At 44.1% G+C, this 19,210-nt stretch overlaps 1 protein-coding gene across 2 annotated transcripts in view; it reads left to right on the forward strand.

Moving 5' to 3' along the window:
* Window positions 1–19,210, forward strand: part of ARID1A (AT-rich interaction domain 1A) — an 86,702-nt gene that overhangs the window by 31,081 nt on the left and 36,411 nt on the right. For both annotated transcript variants that reach the window (XM_030805666.1, XM_030805667.1), the window contains exons 2-4: window positions 3,752–3,964; window positions 5,266–5,718; window positions 6,777–6,893. In XM_030805666.1, coding sequence (XP_030661526.1) covers window positions 3,752–3,964; window positions 5,266–5,718; window positions 6,777–6,893 — 783 coding nt within the window. The remainder of the gene's footprint in view (window positions 1–3,751; window positions 3,965–5,265; window positions 5,719–6,776; window positions 6,894–19,210) is intronic.

Genomic DNA, 19,210 nt, shown 5'->3' on the forward strand with positions numbered 1-19,210 from the left:
CAGGCTGGAGTGCAGTGGCGCGATCTCGGCTCGCTTCAGTCTTCGCCTCCCAGGTTCAAGTGATTCTCATACCTCAGCCTCCCGAGTAGCTGGGACTACAGGCATGCACCGCCACACCCAACTAATTTTTGTATTTTTAGTAGAGATGAGGTTTCGCTATGTTAGCCAGGCTTGTCTCCCAACTCCCGGCCTCAAGTGATCCACCTGCCTTGGCCTCCCAAAGTGCTGGGATTACAGGCATGAGACACTGTGCCCAGCCAGGTTATTCTTAAAGTGTACTTGTTCTCCCTTGAATATTCTCATCCTTCTTTCTCCTCTTTCACTTCAGTCCAACTTTTTTTCTACCTTCAAATCATAACCCCTGTGTTAGGGTTAGATTTAGGCTATGACCCTGGCTTTATGGCTAGGTAGTTTGATTTGGGCTTTGTCCCCATAGTGTCTCCTACCCTTTTTTGGAATAGGACAGCATTGCACATTGAACAGTCACTGAGCCCAAGCTCTGTACTTTGGTATTTGGGAGAGCTTTGAAGATAAAACACCTGATCTCTGGCTTCCCAGAAGTCTTGAGAAATGCAGTCAGTTAGTTGGAATAGTTAGCTGCAACCAAGTGTTAAATCTTAGGATGCTAACTGGATTTACAATAGGGCATTTAGAAATATGAGAGATCAAAGTGTGCTGAAGATAGGGGAAGTGGCTTCATTTTGAAAGGTCAAGTTTCTGTTACTAGAAGCCACTGTGGACAGGAGGGCAGGGCAGGGTGCCATTGCATAGAGCTGGGCATGTACAGTGTGTGGGGAATCTTGGAGTGAGACTGAAAAAATGTGGAAAACTGGTTCACATTGTAGAGGGCTTTAGAGCCAGGTAGAAGCACTGTTTTATCATTACTGATAATCACTACCATTTATTGGACATTTAAATACCAGGCACTGTGTGAAGTGTGTTATGTGCATTTAAAGAACTGATGTGTTCAAGGTAGGATGGTGAGAGAGGTAGGATTTGGACCCAAGTCTATCAAATTACTACACTATGCTCTATGTAGTAATACTGTGCAGGATTTAGTAGTTAGGAAGTTTGGAACTATTATTGACCGGGGAGTGGTGGAAGTGATTTGGGAACAGCATTGTCCTAGAACTGCTCTAACATAATAAGCCACTAGCCACATGTAGTTATGTAAATTTAAATTAATTAAATGTAAATAAAAATAAAAATTTAGTTCCTTAGTCATATTTCAAATGTTGAATAGTTACCCGTCACAGAAAATGTTACTGGCCAGTGCTTCTCTAGATCACTGGTTCTTAGCTAATAGTATACACCAGACTCATTCAAAGATCTTAAGGAGGTTGGAGAAGAGCACAAGCCCTTCCAGACCCAGTAAATTGGAATCTCTAGGGAGAGGCCCAGCCATTTGTGAAGCTTCACAGACAATTCTAATCTGCAGCCCTGGTTAATAGCTACTGCTCTAGAAGCTCTATAGTAACCATGGTAATGACTGCCCTTCATGTTGTGGGGAGACCTAGACTGACAGAGATACCCAGAGCAGGCTGATCTCTTTGTTCAACAAAATAGTCTCTCCAGTTGGAGGCCACATGGACAGCAGCTGCAGTCTGTGATGAGATGAGGACCTCAGTGTGATATGTGGCATGATATGGCCATGTAAGGCCCCAAGCTCTTTACAGGAGAGAATGGTGATGTTTTGGCTCCATTGCCAGGTGTATTGGGGAGGACCATATGCTATTTATGAATTGTTGTTAAATTCGAACTTCCTAAGTAACCCTAAAATCTATGTAGCTCTAAAATTATGATAGGCAACATTATTGGAGCTTTTGATATGGAAGAAAGACTTGGGCAAAAATTGTTTAGTTAGGATTGTTGGAAACAGTACTTTAATACTATTGACATGTAGTAGTGATTTGGGACACAATTTTACTATGATTTTGTACAGTTTAGAAACATGGGGGAGGAGTATTCCCATCATCACTCACCAGTTTAGCTGAGATTTCAGATATAGCCTAAGAAATAACTCTACTTCTCTTTCTTCCTTTTGATATTAAGAAGAACAACCTGTGTGGCTTATTGTCTTACCTGTTTTCTTTCACGAAAGCTCTACTTCCTCTACTATAAAACACTTAATAGCATTATTAAAAAATAAACACGGCCGGGCACGGTGGCTCACGCTTGTAATCCCAGCACTTTGGGAGCCCGAGGTGGGCGGATCATGAGGTCAGAAGATCGAGACCACGGTGAAACCCCGTCTCTACTAAAAAATACAAAAAATTAGCCGGGCGTGGTGGCGGGCGCCTGTAGTCCCAGCTACTCAGAGAGGCTGAGGCAGGAGAATGGCGTGAACCCGGGAGGCGGAGCTTGCAGTGAGCTGAGATTGCGCCACTGGACTCCAGCCTGGGCGACAGAGCAAGACTCCATCTCAAAAAAAAAAAAATAAATAATAAAAAAATAAAAAAAATAAACACGTACAGAGAACGAATTGTTTGGATGTCCCCTTCCTTTATTTTGGAGGTTTTGTTGTTGTTTAAGGTCTTAACAGCTTAAATTATAGAATAGCTTATTAATCATTGAATAATAGAACTGGAAGGAACCCTAGGGATAACCTAGACCAGTCCTGGGAGGTGGGTTCTAGCAGTCTGTTTTAACAAGCCTTTCAAGTGATTCTGATGCATGCTAAAATCAATGAACCACTGAACTCCTTCATTTGACGGTTAATGATAGGCCTAGAGTATCAGTATCTATTTCACCCCCAATGTAAGAGCTAGTTTTTAAGTTTTATATCAGACCCATGCCTGCTCTCCATCTTGTGTGCATCTTAAAGGTGCTTAGAGAAACTTCCCCCTCCCCGCACACCACCAATAGATAGATATAGGTAGATATTTCTGGCAGGGGAAAGTGCTCTGGAGCGCCAGGAGGATAAAGGCATATCAAAAAGTGAATGAGCTGATTGAACCTGTTGCTCCACAAAGAGCTGGAAAGAAAGCTGTTTGCATCAAATACCTGTGAATTGAATTTTGAGCTTTCATTATTGGTGCTAGCTGTACCTCTCTGTCTTCTTGTTCTCTTTTTTTTTTTAACTTCCATGACAGCCTACCATTGAATCTTCTTGTCTCTCAAAGAGACAAAAGTTCTGTTCTTCTTATATCTTCAAACTCTTGAATATTAAAGGAAATGAGCTTTTCAGTTGAGATGCACAAGGCTCTTAATTCAGAGTTACCATTCCCTCAGCTGTCACTTAACTTCTTTGCTTATTTGGAAGAAAGCATAAATTTAACTGTGCCATAGTGCAAACAGGCTATAGATGTGTAAGGGGAGTTTCCACTATTGGAAGAATAGAAACATCTAGATGTTTGTGTATTTGAATTCCCTGTCATGGTATTGAAGCATCAATTTTGGTGTTTAACAAGGTGATGGCAGTGCATAGCAGCACCGTCCTTTACCAGCTGAAGGGCCTTTGTTTACACCTGGCCTGTCCCTTGGATCTCAAGCAGTACCACAGTTACAAAGTAGTTTTTAGCTTTCAAAATGTTTTCACAAATAGGTGGTATTTTCATTTTTCAAATGACAAAATTAGGGTTCTGAGGCGGGTCAGTTGACTTAAAGGTTACTAGATTGGTCTCATTGCTCTTTCGAAGTAACTGGATTTCTTTGTAGCATACAGACTAAAAAAACCTGTGTACTTGGGTTGTATATTCAGTGGCCAGAGGCCATCAAAGCTCAGGTTAATGAAATGCTCTTTATTTTGTAGCCATCCAGTCCAATGGATCAGATGGGCAAGATGAGACCTCAGCCATATGGCGGGACTAACCCATACTCGCAACAGCAGGGACCTCCGTCAGGACCGCAGCAAGGACATGGGTACCCAGGGCAGCCATATGGGTCCCAGACCCCGCAGCGGTACCCGATGACCATGCAGGGCCGGGCGCAGAGTGCCATGGGCGGCCTCTCTTATACACAGCAGGTAGATGGTGATTGTGATTACCTTGATCCTTGTTGCTGTCCAAAATCTGATTTGTGAGCTATAGAATCAGAATGTATCTTTGGCTTCCAAGCCTCTTGACAGGAATGTAGACCTGTTGGCTTAGTTAATTACAGAGTGCTGCTAACAAAGCCAAAACTATAGGCACCGTCCAATGTGTGCTCCAAGGAAAACTACTTACTCCCTGGTCACAGGTACATATCTCTTTTTCTCTTGACCTGACTGGCCAGCTTATACCTAGTGAGTGGTGATCTCTGAATGAGGTGAGATGAAAGGCAGTGGCTGAACACGTAGGCACTGCTACTATTAAGAAAACCATTCATATCATCTGCCCTGGGGATGGAAGAGGCCCTTTATGCTTCTCAATACCTTTAACATATCTGCCGTCTGGTTCAAAATGAATGTGACTGGGAGTAGAAGAAAAGGGGAAGATTAAACAGAAAAGATGTTAACAGCATTGATACGAATGTTAAGATTTCCCCTTATCCATCTCCTTTTGTTGAACCATTCACATCATTATCTCTTTATTGTCATTTTTGTATTGATAAAGTTTTCTATCATTTATATTTGAGTGATACTCATACTGAAAATAGTGAGGGAGAGAATATAAAACAAATTTTACTTCTAAGACTTTAAAGCAAAGTACGCCTTTGATATAGAAAATTGTCTCTTTTTTCCAATAGAGGAGAGATGAGGTAATTTTATTTATTTATTTATTTATTTTTGTTTTTTTGTATGCTTACTAAATATATCCCCAGTGCCTAAAATAGTGCCTGGTACAAGTAATTGAGTAGGCTGTCAAATATTTTTTCTGAATGAAAACTAAAAGAGAGAACCAAAGTAGCTTAGTGATTTGCACACTGTCTGAATTACTAAACCCTAGGTTTTCAGTTGGTTGAGCCAGGCTGCTATTGACTATTCATTGTGGTTAGGGTACAGATTCCTAACACTTATAAAAACAGTCTAGGCTGTGATAAAAAGAGTAGGTTCACTGGTAGAAACAGCTGCGCTTAAACTTATGTTAGTTGCCCAAATAGTAAATAGTGTAAATTTTCAGTGGATAAATGTAGTCCACTTGTAAACAAACCACCTAAAAACCCAGCTTGGCCATCCTTCCTGGCTCAGTTTAGGCAGGGATGAGAGAAAAACCCTGGGCCTCCTAAGTATGAGGCCTTGCATGCTCGCTTTCTGTACTCATCATCAGTGCATAGCTTCTCACAAAACACTTCATCTTTCCTCATGTAGGAGAGTCAGTGCTAAAAGTATATTTTCCTTTCCTACAGATTCCTCCTTATGGACAACAAGGCCCCAGCGGGTATGGTCAACAGGGCCAGACTCCATATTACAACCAGCAAAGTCCTCACCCTCAGCAGCAGCAGCCACCCTACTCCCAGCAACCACCGTCCCAGACCCCTCATGCCCAACCTTCGTATCAGCAGCAGCCACAGTCTCAACCACCACAGCTCCAGTCCTCTCAGCCTCCATACTCCCAGCAGCCATCCCAGCCTCCACATCAGCAGTCCCCGGCTCCATACCCCTCCCAGCAGTCCACGACACAGCAGCACCCCCAGAGCCAGCCCCCCTATTCACAGCCACAGGCTCAGTCTCCTTACCAGCAGCAGCAACCTCAGCAGCCAGCACCCTCGACGCTCTCCCAGCAGGCTGCATATCCTCAGCCCCAGTCTCAGCAGTCCCAGCAAACTGCCTATTCCCAGCAGCGCTTCCCTCCGCCGCAGGTAAGATATCCCTGCCTCCTGCTCTTCCCTGTGTGTGACTACAGACAGTTTGGGGATTAGTGTCATGAGAACTTTGCTGTGCAGAGTGGTTCTCTAACGTGCACTTAAAGACCAATTAAACTCTGGGTAAACATGCTGCCTGGATTGATTGAACCAATAAAGGCATAACCTCCTTAACTGCATAAAGACCTGTAGCTCTCCTTAATAATGAAGAAATAGGGCAATGGAAAGTTGCATAGATGGATAAGAAATTAAAGATAATGGGACTGGTTTTTTTTGTTTGTTTGTTTTGTAAATCAACATCAGAACTTGAGCATCCAAGTGAGTTGGTCTTTTTTCAAAACAGTCACTTTGAGAGGCGGTACTGTACATTCACTCCAACTGCCATTCCATTCTGCTATCGCTCAAAATACTTGGATCCCTTCATTGGGAATCGCCACCAGAGCTGATACCACATTCTTTAGAATACTCTCAGTGGTGGCAAATCTTATTTTTTGCGGGTGGATTTTGTTTGGGGAAATAGCAAAAATTCATTTGGAGTTATGTCTGGTGAACAAGATGTAGGTAATAGAGCCTAAAATAGCATTTGGGGCTTTATTCTTGTAGAGCCCAAAGAAGAGAGATGACTGAGTGATGACAGGTCCACTAAAAAGTTTATGTATTGGTGGCACTGTTGGAATAAATATCTCATCCCAAGGTGATGTCTTTGAAGGAAGCAGTACTCATTTTAATGCAGAGGTTCTAGCATGATTTTTGTGGTTTCATTGGTCTCAGTCCTTGATAGATTTAACTTGAAGTTGGCCAGACATTAGCATTTAACCCCAAGAAACAGCCCTCTGTAGGTAGCAATAAATGGGTGACAATTCTGTCAGAAAGAGTCCACTGTTGACATTCTTACGAGTCACGGCTTGGATTTTTCTGGCCTTCAGATAATACTTTTTGCAACTGGGCTTTCTCTCACACTCATGAGAGACAGTCCCATAACCCTTTCACAGTGAAGTAAGCTTGCCTGGTTTATCAATACCAGGCCATCACAGCGTTTGTTTTTCTTGTTGTAGGAGCTATCTCAAGATTCATTTGGGTCTCAGGCATCCTCAGCCCCCTCAATGACCTCCAGTAAGGGAGGGCAAGAAGATATGAACCTGAGCCTTCAGTCAAGACCCTCCAGCTTGCCTGTGAGTATTTCTGCACCTTCTAGAGAAAGGCGACAGGGGCAGAGAGGAAACCAACGCAAACTAGTTAGTTTCTGGTTAGAAGTTTAGCTAATTTTGCCCTAAATGAATAAATTATTTCTTGAATTCAAGGAACTTAAAGGCTGACTTGTAGATGTCTATTCTGTCTCCCTGCCCAGGGAATAGGTTTGTGATCTGTTTAGTTTGTTTTTGTCTTTTTAATTTAAGTCTTGTGCTTTTAGACATGGACCCATATGAGGGGCAGAGAAGATGGAGATATCAGAAGCATTGTCTGCTCTCCATCAAAGTTGAGAAAAGTATCAGTTTCTTGGCTTTACTCTTACAGGCTTAATTTTTAGGTTTTTGGCTTAATGTTTAGCTACGAGGTAGGATCCTGGAGCAATTCAGCATGCATTGTCACATTGAGCGTGGCTGGAGCAAAAGCAGTTTTTCTGGTGGTGATTTTGTGTGAATACTTTTTTTTTTTTTTTTTGGTGGAGTACTTGATGCCCAGGTGCTTAGTTATGGAATCAGGTACTTATTTATGGGATGGACTGACCATATCCTGAGAAAGGCAGTACAGTCTAGTGATTAAGAACTTGGGTTCTAGAGCCAGAGTTCCTGGCTCTAGATTCTGCCACCAACTCTGTTTCATAGGGGTGGTGGCAAACATTAAATAGGTTACAAGAGAGCGCACACGAGCACTGCACATTGTAAGCACTCCATAAATGTCAGCCTTTGTAATCATCGCCTCAGAGGGCATTGGGACTGTGCTTTATACCTGAAAGGCAGTTAACACCATACTAGGTGGTTGTAGGAACCTTTACTGTTAGTCTTAGCTCTGTGGGCAATTACTCAGCGTCTGAAAGTTAATCTGCTGGGCACAGAAATAAAATAGGCTACTCTGAAATCTAGTCGTCTAGTAAGATGGTGGGTAGCAAACCCACCATGACAAATCCTGCTTCAGTTAGGAAATGGAAATTTAGCCACATACCCAGATAAGAATCTTTTGGAATTTTGACTCTACTTGGATGTAAAGCCTGTGTCTTCATTTATTCTGACCTGAGAGAAATGGTTTCAGGATCTCTAAGAAATAGGCAGAAGGCGGGAACTCTCTTCATCATGAAGCCTCCCATGGATTCCCCTGAAGGTCTCTGAGACACCTCAATAGGGCAAGGTCTGCAGAGTCCCTTAGTACCTGGTGTTCAGGCTTCTGAGGCCAGAATGCAGATAGGACGTCTGAGACTGTTGACTTTCTCAACTGAGGAATTGAGGGAAGGAAGTGCCTTAATAAAGTGATCACTCTTTGTTCCCTTCTCATTAGTGTCTGTTGCAATCCTTTTCTGCATCCTGAACTTCATTGGAATGTGCTTTTTAACCTGATTCAGTCAGAATGTGTAACCACTCCCTCATCATCTGTGGTCTGTGGCTAAATCTGGGTGAGGTGCTATTGTGTCAAGAACCCAAATCGGTGGATTTCTGTCAGTGCTGTAAGTTGCTTCATTCCAAAAAGTTTTGCTTGCTTCTGGTGACCTTTTGATAGATCTGTATTTGGCTTTTTTTTTTTTTTTGATCCTGAGAAGGCTTGTATCCAGAGATGCTACATGCCTTGTAAGGGTTGGGAATCTTAAGAACTTCTTATCTGACCCACTGAAGTGAAGGTGAAGGCGTTGGCAGCCTTTTAGGCCCAGGGGATGGTTGTTCCTGGGAAGGCTATCACAAGGAACATTCCCAAGTTTGGGCTTTTTCTAAAGATTCATCCAAATGGGTCATTTGCTCAGTGGTGGAAGCTCCATGTGGGAGGTAAGCTGGCTGGGTTATTGTCATCTTGTTTTTTGAATTGCTTTTTATCCCTTTGCTACTTGGGCAGGCATCAAAAAGTGGTTATTCTTTGAAACTTTGGTTTGATGCCAGATTTGCCTACGCAGGCTAGGAAGCAGCCCCATCTGAAGAAATGAGAAGTTGGATTCCCTACAAGAGCCCTCTCCTTTCTTAACCAGTTGTGTTAAATGATCCCTAGGTTTGCCAGTGCATCCCTTCACTAAACAAATGTTTATGAGGTACCTATTGGCACCAGAGCAGATTCCAGGCTGGCTGGAGAGCAGCCCCTCAGATTTAACATTGCCCTCCTTACTCATTCACGTTACCTCCCTGGCCCTGAAGGCATTATGATTGTGACCCTTGAATATTACAAAAATTAAATTTTGAGGAGTCTTTGCTCAGCTATTGATGCCAAGCCATTTAGGTGCTATTATCCTGATCATGTTATCCCTATATTTAAACCTCTCAATTATTTTTTCGTTAACCTTAGAATAAAATCCAGAATTTTTTTTTTTTTTTTGGGAGAGAGAGAGAGAGTTTCACACTCTTGTTGCCCAGGCTGGAGTGCAATGGCACGATCTTGGTTCACTGCAACCTCCACCTCATGGGTTCAAGTGATTCTTCTGCTTCGGTCTCCCGAGTAGCTGGGTTTACAGGTGCTCACCACTACACCCAACTAATTTATTTATTTATTTATTTTTGGATACTGAGTGTCACTCTGTCACCCAGGCTGGAGTGCAATGGCACGATCTCAGCTCACTGCAACCTCAGCCTCCCAGGTTGAAGTGATTCTCCTGCCTCAGCCTCCCAAGTAGCTGGGATTACAGGCGCCCTCTACCACACCCACCTAATTTTTGTATTTTTAGTAGAGATGAGTTTCACCAGGTTGGCCAGGCTGGTCTCAAACTCCTGATCTCAGGTGATCCACCTGCCTTGGCCTCCCAAGGTGCTGGGATTATAGGCGTGAGCCACCTCACCCGGCCTAAAATCCAGAATCTTTAATGTTAGACATCAGAAACACAGATTGCTGTTCCCTCTCAGCTCCCATCCCCTGCGTCTTTCTCATTCAGTAGGTCTGGAGTGGGGCCCAAGAATGTGCATTTCTAACAAGTTCCTCTGTGATTCTGTTGCTGCTAAACCAGGGATGGCACTTTGAGAACCTCTACTTTATTCTTTTTTCTCTGCCTTGCTCTTGGCTTTCTTTCAGTTTCTCTAAGGCACCATATGCTATTTTTTGCTTTCAGACCTTTGCACACACCCTTCCCTTTGCCTCATACTTTTCCCCTCAACTCCTCCTGTTCATCTTTCAGACTATATCTTAAAGATTGTTCCTTCAGAAAACTACTACCTAATCAAGCTTCAAGACGCAGCTTAAATAACTTCTATGATGACTTCATTGACTAAAGGCCATTGTTATTTTACCTTTAAAAAAAGGCCAGGTGCAGTGGCACATGCCTGTAATCCCAGCACTGTGGGAGGCCAAGGCGGGCAGATCACGAGGTCAGGAGATTGAGACCATCCTGGCAAACATGGTGAAACCCCATCTCTACTAAAAATATAAAAAATTAGCCAGGCATGGCAGCGGGTACCTGTAGTCCCAGCTATTCGGGAGGCAGAGGCAAGAGAATCACTTTAGAACCTAGGAGGCGGAGGTTGCATTGAGCCGAGATCACGCCACTGCACTCCAGCCTGGGCGACAGAGTGAACTCCATCTCAAAAAAAAAAAAAAAAAAAAGTATAGCTGGGCGCGGTGGCTCACGCCTGTAATCCCAGCACTTTGGGAGGCTGAGGCAGGCGGATCACAAGGTCAGGAGTTCGAGACCAGCCTGGCCAATATGGTGAAACCCTATCTCTACTAAAAAATACAGAAATTAGCTGGGCGTGGTGGCGGGCACCTGTAGTCCCAGCTACTCAGGAGGCTGAGGCAGGAGAATTGCTTGAACCCGGGAGGCAAAGATTGCAGTGAGCCAAGATTGTGCCACTGCATTCCAGCCTGAGTGACGGAGCAAGACTCTGTCTCAAAAAAAAAAAAAAAAAAGACTGGGCACGGTGGCTTGGGAGGCCAAGGCGGGCACATTGCCTGAGGTCTGGAGTTTGAGACCAGCCTGACCAACATGGAGAAACCCCATCTCTACTAAAAATACAAAATTAGCCAGGTGTGGTGGCACATGCCTGTAATCCCAGCTACTAGGGAGGCTGAGGCAGGAGAATCGCTTGAACCTGGGAGGCGGAGGTTGCAATGAGCCAAGGTCGTGCCATTACACTCCAGCCTGGGCTACAAGAGCGAAACTCGGTCTCAAAAAAAAAAAAAAGAAAAAATTAATGCCCAGGGTTCACAGAGTTCTGATTTGTTTGATGTGGGGTTTGGGCATTGGTGTGGTTAGCAGCTGTCCCAGGTGAATCTTGATTTGCAGGTAGAGATCTATTCCAGACTATCAGGTTCCTTTCCTATAGTAAACTCTTTTTTTTTGAGATGGAGTCTCACTCTGTCACCCAGGCTGGAGTGCAGTGGCACAATCGCAATTCACTACAACTTCTGTCTCCCGGGCTCAAACGATTCTCCTGCCTCAGCCTCCCAAGTAGCTGGAATTACAGATACCCACTACCACACCCGGCTAATTTTTGTATTTTTAATAGAGACGAGGTTTCACTATGTTGGCCAGACTGGTCTTGAACTCCTGACCTAGGTGATCTGCCCGCCTCAGCCTCCCAAAGTGCTGGGATTACAGGCGTGAGCCACGGTGCCCAGCCTATAGTAAACTCTTAGCACCCATACTTCTTGTTAGTACTTATCTCAAGTATAATTTAAATTACTTACTTAATGCAAGTTCATTGAGGGCTGACCTGCTGTCTTGCTTATTGCTATAGTGCCTGGCATCTAGTTGCTTATTGCCATAGTGCCTGGCATATAGTAGGCTCCAACTTATTGAATAGATGAACCTGAGCAGCATCCATTATAGTGCTCATTCAGGAAGTATACATCTGACAGGAGCAGCTTGACTATATTACCAGAGTCTTGCTCTGTCACCCAGGCTGGAGTGCAGTGGCACAATCTTGGCTCACTGCAGCCTCTGCCTCCCGGGTTCCAGCGATTCTCCTACCTCAGCCTCTTGAGTAGCTGGGATTACAGGTGTGCGCCACCACTCCCGGCTAGTTTTTGTATTTTTAGTAGAGACGGTTTCACCACGTTGGCGAGGCTGGTTTCGAACTCCTGACCTCAAATGATCCACCCACCTCAGCCTCCCAAAGTGCTGGGATTATAGGCATCAGCCACTGCGCCCAGCTTCTGTAACTTTTCTTTTCTTTTTTTTTTTTTGAGACGGAGTCTCTGTTGCCCAGGCTGGAGTGCAGTGGTGCCATCTGGGCTCACTGCAAGCTCCGCCTCCCAGGTTCAAGCAATTCTCTGCCTCAGCCTCCCGAGTAGCTGGGATTACAGGCACCCACCACCACGCCTGGCTAATTTTTTTGTATTTTTAGTAGAGACGGGGTTTCACCATCTTGGCCAGGCTGGTCTTGAACTCCTGACCTTGTGATCCACCCACCTCGGCCTCCCAGAGTGCTGGGATTACAGGCATGAGCCACTGCGCCCGGCCCAGCTTCTGTAACTTTTCTTACTAAGACACATTTGTAAATTTACATTTTGGTCTTGAAAGTATACCTAGGATAGAGTAATGGAAAATGGATACAGGATTGAAAGCTGTGATCTGAAGAGGTTAGCTAGTGCTTCACAAACTTTAGCATGTTAAGAATCACCTGAATTACTGCCTCTGCCTGAGAAATTCTGATTCAGTAGGTATGGGTTGGGACCTAAGAATTTGCATTTCTAACAAGCTCTAAAGTGGTACAGATGCTGCCAGTTCAGAAGACCACAATTGGAATGAGACTGAGGTAGGTAGTAACCTTTTGAAAAGGGAAGGAAAAAAAATTACTAGACTAGGAAGCCACAGCAGTAACTAGAATAATAGTGGTGATTTACACTATAGTTTGACTCTTGATTATTTGGAAGGCACACTGTGGGTTAAGAATGGTAGAAAGAAAAGAGACTTAAAAGAAACTAGACTGTAGCTGTGGCCTCACTGCAGTTTATTCCTGGGTAGCCTGCCAGTACCACCCTGGGAGCTCCTCTGCTCTATGGTGCTCGTCACTGGATCCCTTCCTTTAGTGGGGCCAAACTTAGTTGGTCACCAAATCTTAGTCTACCACAGAAATGGTTTTTGCTTTTGAATCTGGTTTCCCCTGTCTTTCTCCACTGCCTTTTGTTTTTTCAGGTCCCTGTTATCTCTCACCTGGTGTCTTGCCACAAACTTCTGACTGTTCTGTTTCTTTTCTTACTCTTTTCCTTCCAAGTCTGTCCTCAGCATAATCACCAGAGTGATCATCTAAAAAAAAAAAAACCTGGCCAAGTTATGTTAATGCTTTAAAACCTGGCTACCTGTTGTCTGTAGATTTAAGTCCAAGTGTGACATACAAGTAAGTTCTTTTGGGATCTGGAGGATGAGGAGAGATGTAGGTAAGTTTCCTGTCCCTGGAGTAAAACCTGGCACCCTTTTTGCTCTGGGTGTTGTGTAGAAGACAAACAGACATTTGACAAGGGTTGAACTTGCGTGACTTCTCAGGTCATTTGAACTCTTGGGTCCGTGATTCTGAATATGATACGGTTGCTATCCTGAAGGATCCTCCTGTGTTTCATTAGTAAAATAGACATAAAACAGAAGACCATGTGCCTGTATGTTATAATGAGTGCTGTCAGAGTTTGGTGAAGTCACTGATCCATTTATGTCTCAATAGTTGAAGGAAGAAGTCATGTTGACGTTCAGTCAGTATGAGCTAGACGTGGATGTATTTAAGTGGTTACAAAGGGAAAGTCCGGCTTGAACAGAGGCCATGCAGGGATGGGGATGAGGTGCAGTATAGATACTTGGGGGCTGGTCAGCTTCCTGGGGAAGGAAGTAACAGGAAGGAAAGCTAGATCACAGGGATCCTGCTGAGCTTAAGCCATTTAGATCTGATCTTATGGGCTTGCAGATAGGTAACTGGAGCAATCATGTGATAAAACTAATGTTTTACAAAAATGATCCATTAGTTTGTAGTATGCTTTGAAAACGGGAGTCTTAAAGCAGTGGAATAAGTTAAACCGTAAAACTACTTCTGGCAAGAGGTATGGAGTTCTGGTTCTTCTGTCTCATTTGCATAGCCACCTGCTCCGACATGTGGAACATGCAGGAAAGAATACAGGACTGCAAATAAGTGGGTTCTATGGGGTGGAATATTTAAAGAATTTGATTGACTGGTGGGCAGGGGGAGTCTCATTTTTGAGGAAAAGTTAAATTCCATATTTATTTTGTGGAATATAATATAGTAAGATTTCTGAAAACAAATGTCCAGTTGCTCGTTGGAGATAGGAAACTGAAACTTGGGTAAGACCTGAGTCTGGATACAAGTTTGCGAGTTATCTGTGTGGTAGTTAATAGTTAAACCATGGAATGAAGCAGGCCTCCTAAACTGTGGAGTTTAGAGATAGAAGCCAGATGGAGCTCGGGACGATGCCGGAGGCCATCAGGTAGAAGCAGCCATCAGAGAGTTGGAGAGATCGGAGAAGGACCAGGATTGTGTAATATTTCTGAGGGACAGTGTCAAATTTATATTTCAAAGAAAATAGGTAGTTGGATTTGTCATAAAGGATTTTATTGGGATCCTTTTTAGATAAGGAAAAGGCTTGATTTCTGAGAGCTTGAGAAAAGGAAATGAGCAAGGGAAAGGGAAAGAGCACTCTTGAAAGGCACTGAGAAAAAGGAGAGTCTGGCTGAATCAGTCCAATTCCTCCGCTTCATCCCAAAGACCCGCATGTGTATAAGGCAGATGGAAGAGGGAAAAGTGAAGGTGCTGGCAGAATATTAGGAGGGTATAAACAGGCACATCTTTCTGGAGTTGTGAGAAAAAGGAATCAAAGGCATCCACTGGATTAATTTATTTTCTTTTTTTTTTTTTTTTTTTTTTGAGACGGAGTCTGGCTCTGTCACCCAGGCTGGAGTGCAGTGGCACGATCTCGGCTCACTGCAAGCTCCGCCTCCCGGGTTCACGCCATTCTCCTGCCTCAGCCTCTCTGAGTAGCTGGGACTACAGGCGCCCGCCACCACGCCCGGCTAATTTTTTTGTATTTTTAGTAGAGACGGGGTTTCACCGTGGTCTCGATCTCCTGACCTCGTGATCCGCCCGCCTTGGCCTCCCAAAGTGCTGGGATTACAAGCGTGAGCCACCGCGCCTGGCCCACTGGATATTAATTTCTAAGGGACACTATACCCTTGGCTGAAAGAAAGGTAATCTTAAAGGCTGTTGTTGAAGATTGGATCATACTCATTTCCTCAGGTTAGGTAGGAGTGAATGTTATTGATGCCAGGAGGGAGGTGGAGAACAGAATTAGGATTTGTAATGTCTATCAAATTATCCCTTGGGTTTCTGAGCCGTTCTTTAGGTTTCACTTAACATCTTAGCTATTACCATTCATATTTTTACTTCTGTAATGCTCTCAGACACTGAGATCTTGGAATTACATTGGTCTAGAAAGAGGAAATGGGAGGGAGCTATGCTGTGCCTGTAGAATCCAAATTTTAGAGGGCAGGATTAAGGCCAGGCAAGGAGCTATAGTCAACATCAGTTATTCTGAAAAGATAGGAATTGGAATGTACAGAATACCCTCCTCCTGTTTTACATATGAAAAACCAAGGGTCAGAATCAAGATTTGAATCTAGCTCTGATATTTCAGGTGAAATATTTCCTCCAGCATCCCACCCAGTAGAGGAAAGACATGGACAATCTGATCTTCTCTTCACTTTTAGGCAAAAGACTCAACTCTTTGCCATTTAGCATTTGCTAGACTTGTCCTAAAAGAAGGAATGTCAATGGATTTCCATTTTACTTCTGTTTTCCGAGACATCCCTGTGATGGAGGCACAGATGAGTTGTGGAAAGAGCGAGTGGTAGGAAAGATAGCCAAACCTATGGGACCTGCTTGGAGGAACTAGCCAACTAAGGAATCACCTCAAACAGTGAACCATTGACTAGAGTTTGGTTATTTGGTTCCTGTGTTGGATGAGAGCAAGCCCTGTTCTGTGTCTGTCTTCTTAGAACACACTGTCCTGGTCAATGCTAACTTTAATCAGTTAGATCCTTGCTACTCAGTGTGGTCCATTGTCTAGAAGCACCAACATCACCTGGAAGCTTGCTAGAAATGTAGATTTTCAGGCCCTATCCTAGATTTATTGGATCTAACTCTGTTAATAAGATCTCTAAGTGATTCATATGTCTAATGGTTTAGAAGCACAGAGACCCTGAGAGCTGAGAGTAAAATTTTCAAATGAAATATCAAGCTGGTAGGCCGGGCACAGTGGCTCACACCTGTAATCCCAGCACTGTGGGAGGCTGAGGTGGGTGGATCATGAGGTCAGGAGTTCGAGAGCAGCCTGACCAATATGGTGAAACCCCATCTCTACTAAAAATACAAAAATTTAGCCGGGCGTGGGCACGCACCTGTGATCCCAGCTACTCAGGAAGCTGAGGCAGGAGAATCCCTTGAACCCAGGAGGCGGAGGTTGCAGTGAGCTGAGGTCGCGCCACTGCACTCCAGCCTATGTGACAGAGCGAGACTCTGTCTCAAAAAAAAAAAAAAGGAAATATAAAAAATATCAAGCTGGGGACTTTGGAACGTCATAAATTTTACAGATTGTATCCAGTAATATTTAAGTAATCTCTGAGTGTGGGAGACCACCACCAGTTGTTTCGTGCATGTTTTGGGGACCCTGGCTCCTGGTTCCTTACCCAGTTCAGAACCCATAATGGAGCCATCCACAGCTCCCAGCATACCTCTGCAACTTCATCTCCAGCCACTCATTTGTACCTTAAGCTCCTCACAATTCCTGGTCCTCTTGATTAGGATGTATACCTGTTTCTCTTTCTCTCTGTCATGCTCAGCAAACTTCTACTTTGGCTTCAAAACCTAGCTGAAATACCCTCTCTGGGACTTCTTCCCCATTTTCATATTGGCATAGCCTTATGCTGGTACCTCTGCTTGAACTGTATCTGACACCTGTCATGTGCCCAGAACAGGCAGATATTTGTAAACTTTTGTTGAATACCTCCTAGATTCTTGCTACCTAGCTAAGCTTTGGGAGCTAACGTTTTGTTGTTTAGGTTTATTGAGAGGAGTGACAAATCCTCTCAATAAATGCTTTAAAAATTAGAACGTTTGGCTGGGCACGGTGGCTCATGCCTGTAATCCCAGCACTTTGGGAGGCTGAGGCGGGTAGATCACGAGGTCAAGAGTTCAAGACCAGCCTGGACAACATGGCGAAACCTGTCTCTATTAAAAATACAAAAATAGCCAGGTGTGGTGGCAGGGGCCTGTAGTCCCAGCTACTCAGGAGGCTGAGGCAAGAGAATCTCTTGAACCCGGGAGGCAGAGGTTGCAGTACTCCATCTCAAAAAAAAAAAAAAAATTAGAACGTTTGAAGGATTTTAATTTTACACAGTTTCTGTTCCCTTTTGTTCATTTCATGATAGAAGGAGAGAGGGCCCACGGTCATTATCTAGGTTTTTGATGGTTGATTTTCAAAAAGATAACAGAAATGTCACTAGCAATTTTGGTAACCAGAGAAGCAGGGTCTTTCTGAGGTTGGTGACCTGTTTTCTTTATAGCTGACCATGTATCTGTGCCTGCTCCCCTTGAATTATAGCCCAGGTGCTCTCTCAGAGTCTCGAAAAGGAAATCCCCACGCCCTCTGTCATATCTGCCCAGACTGCTAAGAGCAGCATGTACCCTGTGCATGTAGCCATCCCTTCTCTAGAACGCTGGTTCTCTGGGCTGGACTGGCCAATCCACTTCTCCATCTTAGTCACACTGCTCCAACCCTGATACTGCCTGCTGCCTGCTTGAGCCTGTGCTGCTTGCAGCAGATTACTGTATGCTTGTTCCTGGGCCCATTTCCTGTTTCTATTCTAGTCGCTGGTGGCTCAGCTCTGCTTCCTGCCTGTGTGTCTCACACAGATTCCTCTTGCTGGAACCTTTTGTTTCCTTCGGAACAGCCTCAATCTTTGAAAAGCAACTGAGCCTTACCTCTAGTATGATGGCTCTTGAGTCACTTAGTCCTACAGAGGACTGGCTGGAAGTACCTCCTCCCCATTAAGCACACCATTTGAATTTTACCTTGTTTTTCAGTTTGTCCTCAGCCTTGCTGTAGGAAGCTAAGTTGGGCCAAACTTGTCCTCACTTATTAGTACACAGAGCTGTCAGGACTGGTATGTCCTGATTCTTTTGTACCTGGAGCTTGTAAATGTATTTCCTACTGCTCAAGAAGACACTTGGTATCCTCTCTGGCCCAAGCGTCCCTGAAGCCCAGGTGATACTTATTTTGAGTTGGGCAGGTTATGCCATCCTCAGCAGAATAACAGGCTGCAGAAAACATAGGGATGGAAAAGAAAGCATGTGCTGACTCAACCCTCCATCCTGTGTGAGCAATTCAAACCCCCCACCCACCTCCTCAGAGCTTAGGGTGAGAGAGAGAAAGTACAGTGAGGTTGTAAAAAGGGAAGAAGTGAAGGAGGTTGTCCTGGACAAATGTATTTAAAGGCCTAAGGCTCCCCCCTCTTGCCCATTTCCTACAAAAAATGTGCTTTGTGAATTAATCTTTTCTCTCTTTTACAGCCACTCTTTTGGGATCATTTGATAATACTGAGTCAGAGGATTTCTGTACTGGACCCTAGGTCTAGCTATGTTTAAAAGAGAGAGATTTAATATAGGGAATTTGGGCTTACAACTGGAAGGAGTGAGGGAGCTTGCTCTAGGATTGGCCTCCAAGAAACCAGACCCAGATTTAACCTAGATTTGACCTACCAGGGGAACGTCTATCTCGGAGCTACTATTAGATTGATTGCTCTTGAATCATACCCCTAAACCTGTGATCCAGGATCAGTAAGCTGGAATCAAGAAGCATTAGCTACTGCTGCCAGTACCAGCACCCAGTTAAGTGGAGGATGGAACCAAAATGCTCCTGCAGAAACAAGTAAAGGAGACAGAAATATGGTCTCTGCTTACTTTGATCTAATCTCATGAGTCAGCTTCTCATTAGCAGAAGCTGAATTGTATCCAAAACCAAGGGATTCTTGGAAATTTCGTTTTTAAGCTTTTTAACCTCTACAATTAGAGAAAGAATAGAATGGAGGCAGCATGAACCAGCCCAACAGAATATTTACAATACTGACACCCCCATTCCTGTCTCCCCTCCCACCCCCGACTTTACGTATGAGGAACCTAAGGCCCAGAAAGGGCAAGAGACTTGTCCAAGGTCATTCAGTAAATGAGAACATTGGATTCTGTGACTGCTAGTCCAATGGTTCTACTGTTGCTTTTACTGTTAGGACCAACTCCTGTACAAGACCAGCAAAAAGATCCTTTAAGAAAAGGAAGGCTGCGGGCGCAGTAGCTCACGCCTGTAATCCCAGCACTTT

Source organism: Nomascus leucogenys, chromosome 24 (genome assembly GCF_006542625.1).
Source record: "Nomascus leucogenys isolate Asia chromosome 24, Asia_NLE_v1, whole genome shotgun sequence".
Classification (NCBI taxonomy): domain Eukaryota; kingdom Metazoa; phylum Chordata; class Mammalia; order Primates; family Hylobatidae; genus Nomascus; species Nomascus leucogenys.